General features: G+C 38.8%; 1 protein-coding gene across 1 annotated transcript in view; it reads left to right on the top strand.

Annotated features, from left to right (window-relative positions):
* Positions 1-12,465, top strand: part of PIP5K1B (phosphatidylinositol-4-phosphate 5-kinase type 1 beta) — a 109,409-nt gene extending 96,944 nt beyond the window's left edge. Inside the window, exons 14-15 of the mRNA XM_075725899.1 lie at positions 5,492-5,609; positions 12,026-12,465. Of these exons, the coding sequence (XP_075582014.1) occupies positions 5,492-5,609; positions 12,026-12,028 (121 nt within the window). The 3' untranslated portion in view covers positions 12,029-12,465. The remainder of the gene's footprint in view (positions 1-5,491; positions 5,610-12,025) is intronic.
* Positions 12,466-18,735: the final 6,270 nt, after the last annotated feature.

Here is an 18,735-nt window from a genome sequence, read left to right as displayed (position 1 = left end):
ACATAATTTCACATTGCAGTCTGAACAGGGTGTTGGGATTTTTTTTTTTCCTTCTTGGTACATTTTAAAAGCAGCCTCTTACATTGCTGTGAGCTTTCTTGTGAAGATCTCTGCACAGGTACTGAAGTAGGAATGCCTCCATCTGTGTTTACTAAATTAATTTGATCTAATCCCATTCAGTTGTTGATGCCGTTTGCAGCATTTTTTGTTGTAATTTTTTTTAATAGAGCTCTAAAAAGATCATAAGTGTTTTCCTTCAGAGAGGAAAGAAGTTTTATAAATTATTTAACCAGTGTTTCTGGAAACAACTTGGTTGTTGAAATGTAGAAAGAAAACCTATTTTTTTTTTAACTTGAAATTTAAAAATATTGTTCAGTTAAATACACAAATGTGCATGTGAAACTCCAGTGGTAATATAATAGTAGTTATTTAATACATAAGCAAATGTTTCCTTGACTGAAATTGTCCCTCTGCATACTGCTTTTCATACTCCGTACTCATCTTTGCAAGTCTAATTCCATTACCTTAATTTTTTGTGGTGAGGAGGATCCAGAGGAGCTTCTCTGAACAGACTTCATGTGTAGATCCCTCCAAGGGCTCGTACGCATTGACGTGTACCTCTCAGTGGATTTGGCTGTTATTACTTAGTATTTTGTAATCTAGACTGAGTTCCTAAATTCTGATTGCTTACACCATCTCTTTTCAACTATATACGTATGTCAGGTACAAAACTGACAGGTCTTACGATTTTAATTGGCACCTGCAAAGGTGTATATGTTTGACTGTTGTGAAATTGACGGGCTTACTGTGATGTTTACTGATTCACATGTCACGGTTTGCCATTTGCATGAGTGTAGTAGCACAGACTCACTGTCAGACTCCTTCACCTGAAGCAGCATTTAGAAGATCAGTCATATCTATTGTTTTCTCAGGTCTGTAGTTTTGATGTTTGTCAACAGTGTTAGTGAAATATTACAAGGGAGTTTAACTATGTTTGACCTACTTCTTTTTCTTTCCCAGACACACATGTAATTTATAAAAATGAAATGCAAGGTTGGGTTTTAGAGGTGATACAATATTTCTACATTGTAAACATGAGACTAATTAATGCATTTAGTTCAACAGGTCCATAAGTACCTGTTGTCCCTATTCACATTTATATGTATGCAGGACAGATTTTCTGCAACAGTTGGTATTGGGTTGTACCTTAGAACAATAGTTTTACTGCTCATTTATGCTACAAGACATTTTTCTGACTAACTTCTATATGCAGAGATTTTAAAGATGAAAACTCATGATGCAATGAGCTGATAATTTTTTCAAAAGCTAATATAAGAGTTTTCAAACACACTGGACATTGCAAATGCGCTGCTGTTTAGGGGATAAATATTCTGTGGGATATGCTACAGGAGAGCATATCTGACATCCAAAGATAGACATCAAAGCCTATTTTTATTACAGCTCTTCACAACGGGGAAGACACAGTGGCTCATTCTAATTTATGGCTGTTGTATTCTGGCACTATCTGAAAGAAGCTGATAATTACATTCCTACAAGAGCTGTTCTTCACAGTGCAGGAGGAAAAAAAAAAATAACCAAAAAAACTACCAGCCAAACAACCAAAACCAAAATACAGCTCAAACTTCTGCTTCAGTCAGTTGTTACTACCTGGCACTGTTTCTGCTGTTCTTCAAAGGCTGTGCAGTGACGTGGAAGGGAGACTGAAGAGTTCTACCTGTCCTGCAGGCTTCCTTGCAAGTCGACACATTATGAAGAGGCATATTTGTTTTTCTGTGAAGAAAACAGATGTCTTTTATTTCTAAAACTGTCACTTCAGTTTAGTATAATAAAATATGAAGGACAGAAATAGTAATTAAAATCTGGGAAGGTTTGAAGGACACCAGTCTTTTGATGATATTATTATTATTATTACTGCCTCGTTATGCTAGTTCCTTGACAAAATGTAATTTTTTCCTTTATTCCTTAGAAACTTAATAGGATCTTACATATATCATCCTTAGATTAAGATGTGTAAAAGTTACGCTGTTCTACAAATCTGCAGAAAATTAGTCGAATTTAATTGTTCATACTGACTGAAGATCTTGTGCCCAACATCCCATTTTCCATATTTGCAAGTAGCAATCCCTAACTGTCTTTAACTTTTTGAGCTAATTTGTGTGAGGATTATTTTTGCATCTCACATCCAAGAGAGCATTTTAGAAGGACTTCAGAAAATGAAGGTTTTATTTTCTACTCAAGAGGAAGAGAACTTGAGCCTTGAGGTTTTTTTATTAAATGTGTTGAAGTATGCTGATTTAGAAGGTCAAAGTATAGCTTTTCTCCTCACTTCAGCATAAGGACAGAGTATTTAGTGCTTCTTAAAATAGGATCCACATTAACACTAAGCATGAGACCTTAAAAAAAAAAAAAAAGCGCTTCTTGATTTTTTCCCCCTTTTCATAGGAAAATTGGAAGTCTTGTTCTTATGTGTATCTTCATGTAGTTCATAGTCGCTTAGCCAGTTGGGACGCATGTTTTCCATGCTGTCGTTGCAAGGTAAGTACAGCAAAACGATTGTCATATTCTGCCATGATTTCTAACTAAGTAGCTGTAACTGAGAAGGTGTCATTACGTTATTACATATAAGCACTATACTGTAGTTGCAGCAGAATTCACCTCCTGGCAAAAGCTGTTGCTTTCATACTGACACCAGCATGGGCTCCAGATGCAAATTAACATGGCAGTGACTTGGAATTTCCACTTTCTCCTTCATATGCGTTACAGATTAGCGTCCCAAAGTGGACCATTCATGTTCTTTTAAATAGAGAAAAACCTCCAGTTATTGAACTTAAGGTGTATGAAAGCAAGCTGTCTTCCAACAGTTTTCATACACTTCTTTTAATAAACAATTCTTCATGCAGGAGATGAGCCTTATTTGCAGAGTTTCTCTCAATTATTCAGTGTGTAAGTCACAGCAGCAAGGAGATTGCTATCTGCAAATAAATTGTGGTTCTTTGTTTGTAAGTGAAAAGGTGGACTGGCATCTGGGCTGTTTCATTCTCTTCCTTTCATGCCTGATTTTGTTCAAGGGACTTTAGTCACTGATGGTTTTCTGTATGTAAGATTACTATATCTTTGTACTTTCTTCTGCCCCTTTTCTTTTTCCTTTCTGTATGTTAATATATATTATATTTTATGTATTGTTTGTTTCTATATATTAAATCTCTTTTTTAGGCAGTTCACTACTAAATATCCAAATTGTGACATTCATAGGAGCTTCTCTTTGACTTTTTTTAACGTGCTGGTTTTGTTTCAACCCTCAGTTTCTGCCTGACTGTATAGTGTGTTTCTGTAACAAGTAGGAAAAAAAAAGAGGCACACTCCAAAAGATGGTATTGTTTTTACGTTATAGGTTATAGGTAAAACCAGTAGCTTAACAATCCCAAGAACAAGTGCTGAACTTACATTGCTATTGTTTGCTATCCACAGCAGGCAGTGAACCAACATAGATTATAATTTAACAAACTAATAGCAAAAGAAGCGCAATGCCTTCTAATGGAAAAGTAGAAAAGAGGAAGAAAACTGAATGTCACAGTAAGCCAGTTAATTAAAGTGAAATAATAGGAGGACTAGCCCTTAGTCTTCTGATACATGAAGGTTATAAAATAAAATGCCACTGGTGTGAACTGCAGAATCCTCACCTCATCTTGAGTACAGGTTCCAGAGGTTTTTGGGAAGTGAAAGAAGTTAAAAATAACAGCAGTGAAGGTGGCAGTGATGTGGCCTGATATGTATATGAAAAGAATAACTATTTCAATAATTTTTTTTTTTTGCTTTTAAACCTTGCCTGATGCAGCAGTGAAAGCCAGGTATACACCACAGCCTGCCCGACTTGCTTTACAGTTAGTAATGCAGAGTGCTCTTTTCCAGAACAAAGGGTTGACCACTGGGTTTGCATATTTTTATAGCAGTAGTAGCTGCTCACTGCACATTCATCTCATGTCACGTGGTTTTCATATATAGGCCTTTGTACGTTCAGAGGCCTGAAGTGTGCAACAGCGGAGATCAAAATTCTGCAAGCAAAAGTGACTCCCCTGCCTCCTCCCCTCCCCCTGCCTTTTGCCAAGAGTAGTATCATTATATGCTAGAGGTTATTTTGTGGGAGATGATAAAACATAGTCTAACACTTGGCAACAGCTCATTTTCTTCCCTTCCTGTCTGCCCCCCCCCCCTTCAGCAAAATGAAGCATTGGCAGAAAACTGATGTGACTGAAATGTTGCTCAGTAGAACACAAGTAACAGGTGTGAGAACAATGCTATTAAGTCAGTGGGAGCGGGGTCACCCTCGGGACAAAAGAAATAGTCTTGCTATTGAAAAGATGCATAATACACTATATAAAAAAAGGAACATTGTAATGTGGCAAATGTAATGCTGTGCACTCAACACTAATACGACATGAGGGTGACTGATGATTCATTATTTTGTTGAGCATTTGAATTTGTTTTCTACTTGGCATGCTAGCTTTGCCCTTTCTGTAATTATACCCCATCTGAAACATACTTAAATTACAAAGTACTGCAAAATGAGGGGGCAATTAGTCATTTCTGGACTGGTAGCTGTAACCATGTTTTCATACCCAGCTATAATGCAGAATTGTTTGCTTCTCACCTTGAGTGTAAATAGATAAGAACTTTTAAAATGTCTTTGCAAAACTGACAGTTGAGTTTTCAAGGCAGCCTGGAGTCTTAGTTTCTGGCAGCTAGTGAGGACAGGTGATAATAGGCACCTAACTCCATTAAAACACCTTTGAGAGTCTCAGCTTTGTGGTTCCAAGTGTGTTTACAAAACAGAACAAGATTCATGTGCAGATGCATTTGCATTTGCTTCACACTCTTTCTGGATAGCAGAGAACAAAAAACTCATATCTATGAATAAAATAATACAGTGCGCCTGCTCTATAAATACTAGTTCCTTGCAGAGCTAAACTAATTACAGTAGACTCTCATTCTTCTCCCACTTTTCCTTCTGAACTGTTGGCTGCAAGTGATCCCATATCTGCATGAAAAAGTCTAATGCTACTCTGCCTAATTACTGAATCTTTTTTCACTATTTTGAATTAAGAAATGCTGCGAAAATTTACACCATGTTTAATGTGGAAGTAACTTCTTTTGCAATTAATTAAATTATCCCACACTTACTGTGACACAGTTTCATTCTTGAAATAAATATTAAGAGTCCAGGAACAGTATCACTTCCTCATAAAATGTTAGTTAATGCAAGAATAGAAACTGTGGTTTGTGTACGTTAGTTAAATGTGAGCTGCCAGTTATCTAGCCATTGTCAACAGATCTATGTTTGTCCATTTACATTCACTCTTTTCAGGTATTTGAAGCTTTTACGTTTCAGAGAAACATTTTACAATTTTCAGCTATGACTGAGTTCTCTGTAACTTGTGTTTTTGATTGACTGTAGTCTCCCTTCTCTTTGCAGTAAAGGGTTGCCTTCAAGTTCAACATTCACTTTAGAAGACAGTGCCATCTACTTGACTTCAGAACAGAGCACACTGGAAATGGAAAATGATAATGCTTCAGTTTTGGATGTCTACTTAGTAAGTTGTCAAACTGTTTCTGATGGATTTTTTTCATCTGTAATTCCTTTGACTCAGACTCAGTAAGTGACTCAAATACATGCTTAACTTCAAGATCCAGAGGTTCATTGAGGTATTTCTTATATGAGGCATATGCTTAAGTACCTTGCCAAAGCAAATCCTTCAAGAATCTATGTGCCTATTAACTATTGTGTTAAAAATGAAGTATGCCAAAATGCCCTTCAGTTTTTCTCTAATGGTAGGGGTTTTTTTCCTATTTGTTTTCCAGAGGAGAAAAAAAAAAAGTCTTTTCTCTTTGTTAAAAATTCCACAATGTAAAAATTTAACTTTCTCAGAGAGGAAAATGCTATGTTTACATCAGTGATTTTGAAGCCAGTGAAGTAGAGCTCAGTATGAATTACCTTAATGGCTCCCCTTTCTGCTCTGAAAGGTTGTCCAGTTGTGGTGGGTGGAATACGATTAAAAATGTATCTTTTCTTTGTTGTTTTGGTTCCTAGTGAGCAGTTTATCTGACTGCGGTATGATAAGCTCAAGACTACATCTTTGGTTGTCTTCTGTCACCTGTGTTCTAAAAATTCATGCCATGGGGCAGGGTGCTAGATAATCTCATCTAGGCTCCCTTTCCCATGAAAGGCTGGGCCACACGATCTCTCGAGGTCCCTTCCAACATAGGCTGTTCTGTGGTTCTCGTGGCCCCACTTAACAGAGAACCCACTTCTTGTTGATAACTTTTGGAATTGGTTTATAATGTAACAATCTTGTTTATCACTAACACTGCTCAGTACTGTGAAGTGCTTTTTTAAAGTTTGAAGTCTATAGGGTGGATGATGGAATGCTCTGAAAATCTAGTGACAGGCATACATAATATTTTCTGTAAAGCTGACCATAGGAGTTTCAGGTGTGATGGTGATCTCTTTAGTTTTTGTCTTGTAAAATGTTCATTAATGTTATGTCTGGGAGACTGCAGTAAGTATGTGTGTATTCCACTGATCAGTATAAACAGAAAAATAAAACCCAACACTGGATGTTATACAAACACCCAGTGTTTATTCCCCTGAGCAAAGGTCTGGAAGAATAAATAGGTCTTGAGTGGAAAGAATCATAGATGCTTTTCTGTCCTAGCAAGCACCCTTTCTCTGCACCCTGAAACATCCAAACTTGTAATTCAATAATCAAGACAAGAAGACAAGGTAGTGGCACATACCTCAAGTGTCTAGGTATGCAATGGCTGACAGCTTCAAGGAAATTGGATACTGTGGCTAAGCACATGTTACTTCTTAAGTAGTAAACTCATTTTGAGAAATTACTTACCCTTGCCTTCTAGGTTCTGTTGCACACACTGCATGGAGGCCTCCTTAACTATTTTGAGATTGCTGTGGAAGTGAGCTGTAACTTAATCACATGTACCCCTGTACATATGCTGAGGTGTTTGTGGAAGAAAGAAGAATAAGATACGGTTTTGTGCACTACTAATCTTTTACCTCCTAATGCCCCCCCACCATCCTTCAGCGGACCCTGAAACAACAGTTAGCCTCTGGTTGGGAAAGTCTGATACTAAAGGATCAGTGCTGTGTGTTACTGGTTTTATTCACTGCTGCTGAGGCAGAAGGCAGTTTTATTTTTATAGAAGGATGATTAAATGCAGGCTAGAAGGGAAAGATGCATGTTTTCAAGAACACTAGGAACAGGGCAGTCATTTCTAATGTACGTCTCAAAACTAAAGCAAATCAGTGATTTTTGCATTAGCTGATTTAAGCCTCAATTGAAAAGGTTACAAGATACATTTTGACCTTTTAAAAGCATAAGGAGAAAATGTAGCTTTAAATGGCATTCCCAGATTTTCCTTTAATCCCGTAGTTAATAATCCTTGTCTGTGTTTCTACTGCAAGGCAAGCTGCTATAGTCTTACCCACTAGATATTACAATCAAAAATATCTTAACTTGCTTAATTTCATTCACTCCACTAATCCTTTGATGTATTTGCCTCCTGCTTTGAAATGCTAAACTTCTTGGACAAATTTTAGTCCTCTAGTAAATTAAGCGCTATGAATTTTTGATCCCATGAATGAAAGAAAAGACATTGTAGTAAAATGGCATTGTGTTAACTTACTATAAAAAACAGCTTAAAAATGGCATTTGGCTGAACAGCATTGTGTACAAATTCAGAGAGTCAAGTAAGGTAGGGTGGAGCAGAGATTGTTAAACAAACAAAAAAAAAAAACCCCGAACAACCCAACTTCTTACAGGCAAGAGCGTTGGTTTTGGGGTGTTACATTAAGGGAACACCATGCAGACTCACACTGTGAGCTGATGTCAAACTTGAGAATTTACCTGGTAACAGCAAGAATTTTTGTTCCAGGACACAGGTACAGAGACATCTTGAGTTTGCAACTGAAGGGGCAGTCTGGTCCCAGAGTTCCTCAGTTCTGAACAAAGACCAGGTTCAGCAAACCAGCATTTTACACACCTGCCACTCTAAGCAGCACTGTTAGGAACATCCTCAAATCCAAGTTTACTTTAAAATTCCATTGGTTTATTTTCTTTTATTATCTTTTTTATTTTCTTTTAACCCAGATAATAACTTAAGAAATCTAACTTTTATGAATAAAATATGACTAACCGTGATCTGCACTAAGTAGTAAGTATAAGCCAATGTAAATTACTTCCAAATATTCTAGTACCATACAGTGGGAAACAAATACTGAATAATCTATAAAAATAATATTATTTTTTAATTAAAGATTGCAGAAGGAAGCAGATATATAAAATAGTTGGAAAATTGAAATGTTTCTCTGCAGAGAATTAAAACATTAAAGGATTCTTGCTTTTATGAATATATAATACAATGATAGGTCAGATACTTAGAAGCAAAAGGTGCCATCCAAGATAAACAGAAGGTGTCCTGCACATGGGCAGTAATAGAGAAGGTAATACTCTTCTGTTTAGGACTTTGATGTAGAAATCCACAAAACTGGTAAACTGTCAAAACTGTCTGCCTCTTCTTACTCCTCAGTGCTCTTCCTCTTTTCTTCTGTTCTTGCTCCCATAGTTCTGTATTAAAGCCTGTCTCTTTGAGCATTTCCTAGTTCATATTCAAAGCCTTCCGACTGCCAGGCTACTGTCTAACTCCTCATCTTCGCGGTTACTTTCTCTTACAAATGTTTTCACTCCTTCAGCTATTTTCAGTTTAGCGCAGTAAGGTCTCTCTTCCAGTATAAACTTTTCTTTCAGAGAAGAAAATTCCCACCTGGCTCTGATCACATGAAGCATCCTCGTCAGATACAACTTTCGCTAGGGGATTGTACTTCCACCATAACTCCTTGACGAGGTGTTTGTTTTTCATTCAGAAATATTTTGCTTCTCGATCTTTCATAACATTTCATTCAATTCTGATCATGCTGTAGTTTTCTTCAGGGTGCTGTTGTGGAGTAATAAGTGCAGCTGAAACTAAAGCAGTTCCCAGGCAGGATACATGTGAAAACAAGCTAAAAAGTGTACAGTCACACTGTGCTGCATACCTCAAATTTTGACATGTTGCTCTCTTCCTGGAGGCATCAGTTTCTCTGTCTCACCATTTCCTCTGAAGATACTGATGGAAAAATATGGTAGATTGAACATTAATTCTGGGACTATGAGAAGGGAATTCAGGCCTCCTCACTTACAGACATCCTTTCTTTCCCCTGAGAGCAGAATAATCCTTAAAATGTTATGTGCACATACTGGAACCAATCAAGCACTCTTTCCTCAAAGTAGAATCCTGTTTAATTAAGGTTGAAGGGGGCAAACCTACTTGTTTTATCCAGTGAGGTAACTGCTCCTTTACTTCCTGTTAGCTATCTTATCCCTGTATCCATCCATCCATGATCTTAAAAAGGAGAGGAAAAAAAGGCCTATGTCTCTCATAAAACTAAAACCCGTTGTGAGGTGAAACAAAAACCAAGCACTTGAATGTGGTTTGGCAGAGGTGTTCTTGCAGAAGCAACATTATGTAGGAAGCAACATAACAGCAATGTTTCAGTCACTCTTGCATGAAAATCAGACATGGGAATTATGTGCTTGATTAGATTAAAATGGTACCATTTCAGATTACAAGTAATACGTTACCTGAGTAAGCCAAATGCTAAAATGCCAGGACATTCTATCACTAAACTACACATTCTCATGCCCGGGGCTTTTAATGCACCATATGAGGAAATCAATCAGCTCAAAAACAAATCCATGAAAAGAGAACTGGGAGCACAAAAATGCTCCAATACAAAAAGCCTCAAGTAGGCTCAAACATTGTAAATCCATTATATACCCAGCGTGAGACATCTCAGACAGTGATTACAGGAATGCATCCTGTAGTGTCATTTATCCATTATTTATCATTTTGGACCCAATTGCTATGGCCAAACTCAGTCTCTGTCACAAAATGTTTCTTATATCTGTAATCAGAGTAACCCCAAAAGTTGTGCAGTGGTTACAGAGATGCTTAGAGGATCATGTACTGTGCCTTGAAATAGATGGAGGTGTTTCCAGAGTAATATGCACAAACTGGACTGTACCTGACACAAAGATGAACATCTGAAAATTGCACCTCCTTAAAATGGCATCAGTACCATGAATAGCATTTCTGTGACTCACACAGTTAGCAGTTGCTACAATTTTCTGTCAGGTCTGTTTTCTCCAACTCTGTAATACAAACTTTGCTGATATTTTTTGCATTGCTAATCCCCTCTGAAGTGCTTTGGAAGGATCAGAGGAAAGGGAACAAGAATAAGCTAGTTGTAATTGCATTATGTAATTAGTGGAATAGCATAAAGCTAGGATCAGCAATACTGCTAGTCTCCTTAGAGAGTGAAAAGTAGTGATAAGGTCAGAGGGTCTGAAGCTGTGTTGAGTGACCATTATATCTGTCAAAAATGGACCTGCAATCATTCAGATCTGAGCTTTCAGCCAGAAACTAGATGGTGCTAGTGAGAATTTTAAGTAATTTATCTTGGCTGCATAAAACATTATTTAGTTTATCAGTACTAGCATTTTTCAACTTTTTTTGCCAAACTGATTCTTAAAAAAATTTTTTTTTAAAATCCTTGTAAGCCTTATGACATATTATTTTTAAAATATCACTTTATTTAATTTAACTTGTCCAACAATTTCATTTTGCATATTAAATTGTTTTGCATCCTATAAGTACACACTACTTTATCCCTTAGCACATTCCAGTGCTAATATGGCAGTAGACTTTCATTGCCAGACCACAGCTATCTAGAGAGAGAACAGCCTCTGAGAAATTAGCACTGTGCTCACTAGCATCAGTGATTATGAACACCCTAACACTGCTGCTCAGTACAGTAATAGGTTTAAAGGTTGCCACAGAACAATGTTGAAATATTATTGTTCAAGGTCTAGTGCTAGAAGTCATAACTAAAATATTGATTTAAATCTACTGGTTACCTTTTTCTAAGATAAGCTTTAAAAATGCCTTCAGAGATTTTCTGTTGTTTTTCATAGTCAAGATTAGATTGTTGTTGAACTATTTAAAGGTTAGTTAAATGCTTGTATTGAAAAGTACAATTTAAAGGTGACCTTAAAAATCTGCTTAATAAATGCAAACTTACGCCCTCGTTATATTTTTTAGTAAGGTTTTAGAGTAAGGTCATTACAGATATCTTTGTTTTGGCATTTTGTCCTGCTCCATGTTGGATACGTTAGCTGAGATGCATTCAATTTACTGAAATATTTTGTTCAGCTGTCAGTTTATCCTTAGTTTGAGTCGTAGTAATCAGTTCGGCAAAGAAGGTTTCTCTTCAATTCATATCTGACTCCATAGAGATGCTAAGAAGTGATCAACTATTTGTTGATCTGCTGCTTCTGTAGAAGATACTGTAGAAAACTCTAATGAATTAACATTATTAAGTAATTTTGTGAGATAGAATAGCTATGACATTGACTAGAACATTAGTTGTGCCTGAAAGTTTTTGGGTAACTATCCTTTTTCAGCTGGGGAAGGGTATCATGCAGAAGCTAACAGGACTTCTATATGTGACGTACGAAGACTGCAGTTTTTCCCCTAACATTTTTAAGTAACAAAGGCCCCAGTCAATTCAGCAGGGTAATAAAAGCTGTTGTGAACTGCTGAGTGCTCTCAGTTTGGATTGCCTTCTCTGACGTCCAGAGTGTTCAGTATTTTGCAGCAGCAAGTGGTTCTATTCCATGTAATGTAAGCATACTGCAATGTCTGCAACACCATGGGGGTTAGCTGTTGTACAAGAAAAAAGACCCAATGCTTTTGATTGAGGGTCAAGGTAAGAAAAGAATCACTGCCAAACTGTGCTGCATCCTGTTTAGGGGAAGAAAGATGTTACCTGTTTATAATTCTGTAAGAAAACAAATAAATGCAACTCCTGAGTTTGTCATTTCTGTATTTCCAGTAACAAAGAATACACGAAGAGTGAAACTAAGAGAAGTGACCGTGGTTAATGAAGAGCACTTTCTGCACTCCTGATTTAAGAAGGAGGAATTTGCTGAGCCTAATAGACAAAAAGTAATAATCAACTGAATTTATTTAAGAAGTGTCAGGATCTTTGAAACATAGAAAGGATTGATGGGCCTGGCAAAAATGATGTGAAACATTCCACGCTCTGCTATCATCTGCTGTTGCTTGCTGAACTGTGAAGAACTGTGTATTCAGGCTGCTTTCTACTATATTGCCAATCACCTTTTTTGGATTTGAAAGTGATATTTTCTTATCAGCTCTCGAGTGGTTTCATTTGCATGCATTCTGTAACTATGCACAAACAAAATCTATTACCTGCTTTACCTGTTTAAAAATAAGCACAGTGGTGAATAAAATTAATTTCATTTGTTCTGACCCTTCCATTCTAATCACTTAGGTCAACATCAGTGGAAGTTGGAACTGATGTCATACAAGGGTTAGGGTAAACCTCTGCACATACTATATGAAAATGAGCCTCTGGAGATATTTTCACCGTGGGTGAAAAGGAGAAGAAAATGATATTTATAACAAGGCCTTATGTTGTGTACATATATTGTCTTTGAAATATCTTTGATTTTAGTTTATTTCTTGTAAAAGAGAAATTATATAATTTATTTAGTAAATACTACTGTAAACTATAGTTTTATTGATGAATAAAATATTTTGTTCTCAGGACTGTCACAGCTGTCAACCTGCTCTTGATCTGTACAGGGCTTACTGTTCTGGTATTCCTCTGCCTTCCCGAGATAGTCTTGAGAGGCATCTCAAGAGATATGACAACCAGTCTGTAACATGGCATCTGTCTTTACCGTCTACCAGCTCTATAATGAAAAGGGGAGTCTTGAAATTAGAGCAGAAAAAGCAAAGAAACATACACAGCAGGCATTGCTTCATAAAAGCAGTTCAGGTTTTTCAGTATAGGCAATGATTTTAAGATAACTATAGAAACTATTCTGGTTTCTGTAATTTCCCTAGCAGCAGAGAGAGATTCTCAAACACCAGTGACCATCAGTCCAAGATTTCATGCTTCAATGCAGTGGTGTATTTAAAAACTACACAGGTGTCACTTTGAAAGTTCATGAAAATTATTGGTAATAACCTTTCTTCTAGGAGTAAGTGTAGCAAACCTGCTGGATTGGCAAACCCAGAATTTGGCACTTTAATTCCTGGAATTATGCTTTGTACCTCTGAAGAATTTTTCATTTAAGGTTTTGGTGTGGGGTTTTCTTCTTTTACTTTGATGTAATCCTATAACCCTGACAAGGAGGAGAGTCCTGACAAGGAGAGTATTATTCCGTAATTATGTGCAGAATAGAGAAATTGAAAGGGTTTGGTTTTTTTTTCTCTAATATGTAGAGTCTCTGGCTTAATTTAGAGCCTGTGTCTCATGATTACCTCTTCTCCAAGCTTTAAAACGAGATTGCTTAATCTCAGCAACACAATTCTTCTGCAGCATTCCTCTGCAAGAGACCAATCTGCATGCCCTGTGAGAAAAAACATTCTGGACATCTAAGTGAAGTGTCTGCTCCTTCATGCACAGTGTATAGCATATTTAGAATGTGTCTCTATGCAAAGTAGATATTTCTGATTAGTCTTATTTGGGGAAAAACATGAAATTTCTTAGTTTAAGCACCAGACTTACCTTCATAAAGCACATACATGTCACTTTTTTCCCAATTACCTAGCAGACTAGTGTCTGAATAATTTGTCCTTAAGGAATACTGCAGAGGACACACAACTTAACTGCAGCAATTCTGTCCAAACCCAGAATGTCTGCGCTAAAAGCTTCAGAGGCTGAGCCATCCTTTGTGTGCAATCCCTTTCATACAGTCATTTATAAATGAAAACAGTCATATAATACTTGCAAAAGAAAATTCTTTATAGACTATGGAGCCTACCAGGAAAACCTTCTCCAAAGCATATGCACTTACAAGTCTTTTTTTTTTTTTTTTGTGTGTGTGTGTGTGACTACATGGTTCCACTGAGAGCGAAGAGGGATTATAGCTAAGCAATGTTAATGATCAACAACTTGGAACCCATTTCTTTCTCTAGCATGTGAAATGGTATAAAGCTTCAAACATCACAGTACAGGAGCTTGTAAGGATGTGTATGTTTCATACCTAAGTATTTAGTTTCTCTTTGTCCTGCATTGGTGTTTTGCATTGGTAGCTCTTTGATGAAAATGTAATGACTATTAAACATATCTATAAAGCTGATGAGGCAGTGCATGTCAAGTAAAAATAAAATACGTGCAGAAGGCATAATCAACTCCCTGGGGTATTAAAGTAATGTATTGGTCTACTTCTCTAGGTCTAAACAGATGGGACTCACCAGAGGGAGCAAAATTTGAAGAACTGGGTCACAGATGTGGGCTATCTGTGTGCAGTAGTATCTGAATACTCTGGCCCTGCAAGCTGCCCAGAAGAAAAAAGCACAGGTCGATGCCTGCTTAGAGAAAGGTAGGGAGTAACTCCAAATTTATATATCTGACCCTCTGACTTAATCATACAGCATTCAGAGGGCAAGTTTTGCCTTTGGTGGTAGCGTGTAATAGTTGTCCTCAGTTTAAAAAAGAATACTTCATGTCCTTGTACTGGAATTCAGTGGTTTGAAAATACTAATACCTATCCCAAGATCTGTGTTCTTGTTGACTTTGGTTATACTCCAGGCAATTTAATTTCATATAACTCAATGCTCTTTTCCCAAATCTGAACACTAGACAGTGATAAAAGAGTAATCAGTAGTGCAATCCACCTGTTCTTCATAGAAGCCATTTGCTGACCCATTTCCAGTGGGGCATGCATTTGCTTACAACAAGAAAGATACCAGTTCTTTCTAGACTAAAGGCGTGGGGCCTGACCCTGCAGCTATTTTGCATCTGGAACTGCTTCGCAGTTATTTTACACTAGCCTAAGAAGGTCATCCCCAGAGTACTCAGGCCCCTGAGCTAGAGGATAGGGATGGGGAGCAGAATGGAGCCCTCATAGTCCAGGAGGAAGCAGTTAATGACCTGCTACGCCACCTGGACGCTCACAAGTCTATGGGGCCAGATGGGATCCACCCGAGAGTACTGAGGGAGCTGGCAGAGGAGCTCGCCAAGCCACTCCCCATCATCTGTCAGCAGTCCTGGTTAACAGGGGAGGTCCCTGATGACTGGAGGCTTGCCAGTGTGACACCCATCTACAAGAAGGGCCGGAAGGAGGACCCGGGGAACTACAGGCCTGTCAGCCTGACCTCGGTGCTGGGAAAGATTATGGAGAGGTTCATATTGAGTGAACTCAACAGGCAAGTGCAGGTCAACCAGGGGATCAGGCCCAGCCAGCATGGGTTCATGAAAGGCAGGTCCTGCTTGGCCAACCTGATCTCCTTCTATGACCTGGTGACCCACCTGGTAGATGATGGAAAGGCTGTGGATGTCATTTACCTGGACTTTAGCAAAGCCTTTGACACCGTCTCGCATAATATCCTCCTCGGGAAGCTGGCAGGTCATGGCTTGGACGGGCGTACTCTTCCCTGGATAAAAAACTGGTTGGGTGGCCGAGCCCAGAGAGTAGTGGTAAATGGAGTTAAGTCCAGTTGGCAGCCGGTCACGAGCTGTGTTCCCCAGGGCTCTGTTTTGGGGCCAGCCTTGTTTAATATCTTTATCGATGATCTGGATGAGGGGATTGAGTGCACCCTCAGTAAGTTTGCAGATGACACCAAGTTGGGTGGGAGTGTCGATCTGCTCGAGGGTAGGATGGCCCTGCAGAGGGACCTGGACAGGCTGGATCGATGGGCCAAGGCCAACTGCATGAGGTTTAACAAGGCCAAGAGCTGGGTCCTGCACTTGGGTCACAACAACCCCATGCAACGCTACAGGCTTGGGGAAGAGTGGCTGGAAAGCTGCCTGGCTGAAAAGGACCTGGGGGTGCTGGTTGACAGCCGGCTGAACATGAGCCAGCAGTGTGCCCAGGTGGCCAAGAAGGCCAACAGCATCCTGGCTTGTGTCAGGAATGGTGTGGCCAGCAGGAGCAGGGAGGTGATTGTTCCCCTGTACTCGGCACTGGTGAGGCCACACCTGGAATACTGTGTCCAGTTTTGGGCCCCTCAACACAAGGAAGACATTGAGGTGCTGGAGCATGCCCAGAGAAGGGCAACGAAGCTGGTGAAGGGTCTGGAGCACAGGTCTTATGAGGAGCGGCTGAGGGAACTGGGGTAGTTTAGCCTAGAGAAGAGGAGGCTGAGGGGAGACCTTGTTGCTCTCTACAACTACCTGAAAGGAGGCTGTAGTGAGGTGGGTGTTGGTCTCTTCTCCCACGTAGTTAGCGATAGGACGAGAGGAAATGGGCTCAAGCTGCACCAGGGGAGGTTTAGGCTGGAAATTAGGAGAAATTTCTTCACAGAAAGGGTAGTCAAGCATTGGAACAGGCTGCCCAGATAGGTGGTGGAGTCACCATCCCTGGAAGTGTTCAAAAAATGGGTAGATGTGGCACTTTGGGACATGGTTTAGTCTAGTCTACACTTGATTGGTTTAGTGTGGATTTGGTAGTGTAGGTTAATGGTTGGACTGGATGATCTTAAAGGTCTTTTCCAACCTAAACGATTCTATGATTCTGTGTTGATACCAAAGTGTTGTGGTACAAACAACATTAACCTAAGGGACACAGATCAAGATGAAAAACATTAGGAAATCATTGTTAAAATCGCTAACCCCTAACTCAGACCCTTTTGAAGTTGTGTGAATGATCCTCACTGGTAGTAGCATCCTGTAATGTTCATTAACTTGAACATTGTTGACAATTTTTTAAAAGATTTGGTGAGATTGCTAATGCTAGAGAAAATATTTAATCTACACTAATTCAATGATTTGTCATTAACTTAGAAACAAGAGATGAACATTTCCTATTGAGAGTTGCATATGACCTTGGATGATTGGAGAAAAATCACTGTGGAACTACCTGGATAATACCAGAAAGTATCTTCTGATACTCTTTCTATAGGAATGGCAAGGTACATAAACAAGCACCATCTTTTACTAGATCAAATATTACATAAAAGAGCCGGCATTCCTCCATTCTTCCAGCTGCTTTCCCCTCTCCCCACCAAGGTATGCAAAAGCAATTGTTTGCTTTACTAATGTACTCTGTGGTCTGATAAAAGTTATTTCTCCCTACAGGCCTTATCGCAGTATGTAGACCATTATAGCTGCAAAAACATAACAGGTTTCTTCCAGAAGCGATAAGAATGTGGGTTGGTCTTAAAGGAACTAGAGAAAATCTTGTGTATCTGCTTGATGTATAAAAACTTTCCTCACAAAATGCAGCAAGAACACAGACCCCTACAAGGTTTGAGGGAAGATACTGGTAACAAAGAAACACACGGGACTCTGCTGGAAAGAGACAAGAGGCTGACTAAGCTAGATAATATGGTTTGGTACAGAAAACTCTTTAACTGCTCAGTCACAGTGTCAGTAGGAATTTGCAGAACCGACTTGTCTGGGCTTTTGCCCCTCGTGTGGTAGAAAATAGTTTCAGCTTAAAGAAAAAAATAATATAAATCTTGGTGAGAAACTTGACAACTTATTCCCTAAAGCATTGCAAGATGCCAGGTGCTTACTTGAGTGAGAGTTTTAGAAATGAAAAAATGCATCACACGGTAATCCGTGGTAACCTTCTTAATAGTTGCATGCTTTACATATTTATGATTTTACTTGGAACTGTTGCATCTTGCAGTGCTGTCCTATGGAAGGATCTGAAATGAAATTCGTCTGTGTTCCCACAGAAAATGGGGTTTTTAAGAAACACTTTCATTAGAATTATTTCTTATCTCTTGTCTCCCTGGTAAGCCTATTTTATTTTTTCAGTTTAAGTAACAATAAAAGATGTGTAGCTGAAACTCCTGGCATCCTCACATATCATTAATAATATGGTATCACCAGCATTTAAATAACTCACTAGGAACTTGGCCAGTCACATACATAAATTCCCTTCTCTTTCTTCACTGCTTTTTGAAGCACACCATCAGAAGTTCTATCAAACATATGTCAGGTGTGATAAACGATGTGCTTTATTTTCCCTTTACTGGCTCAGCGTCACATCTTACCTACAGGAGGCAATGGATCAGAATACTTGCTGTCACAAACAGTACTGTCCTAGAATGGGTCCCTGAGTGGATGCTGTGTTCTGTAGTAATGTACCTTTCCATGGACTCAGGTATTCACACAGCCAAAATAGCTCCTGGACAAACTGGTGACTGTCGTCTCGAGTGGTGCATATTAGCTGCTTACATCACTGCAGTTACCTAGAATTAATTAACTGCAGTTAATGGGAACTGAAATGTCAACAGCTTTTTTGAGTGAGTTGCAGCTACTCCAGTTTTGGGGTGTGAATCCATTGTCCAACTGGCCTGTTGTAAAGTCTGAACCCAAGATACTAGCCCTGGTCCTTGTCCCATTGCTCCCTCTCTGTACTGCCAGTGTGGCCTACAGTTCTTGTCCTAATTTGTCAAGAAAGTGGGTATCCCTCTCTATTACTGCTTAGATCTGGAAAAGCTGTAGATACTGTACTTCAAAAATTTGCCAGAGAAGACAGGAACTGTAGAACAGCACAACCACAGGAAGTCTTACCATCCAGCTTAGGGGATGACTGTGATTCCAAGACACTTTCA

This window comes from Pelecanus crispus, chromosome Z, assembly GCF_030463565.1.
Source record: "Pelecanus crispus isolate bPelCri1 chromosome Z, bPelCri1.pri, whole genome shotgun sequence".
NCBI lineage: Eukaryota > Metazoa > Chordata > Aves > Pelecaniformes > Pelecanidae > Pelecanus > Pelecanus crispus.
Note: the sequence above shows the minus strand (reverse complement) of the source record. Positions and strands in the feature narration are given on the sequence as shown.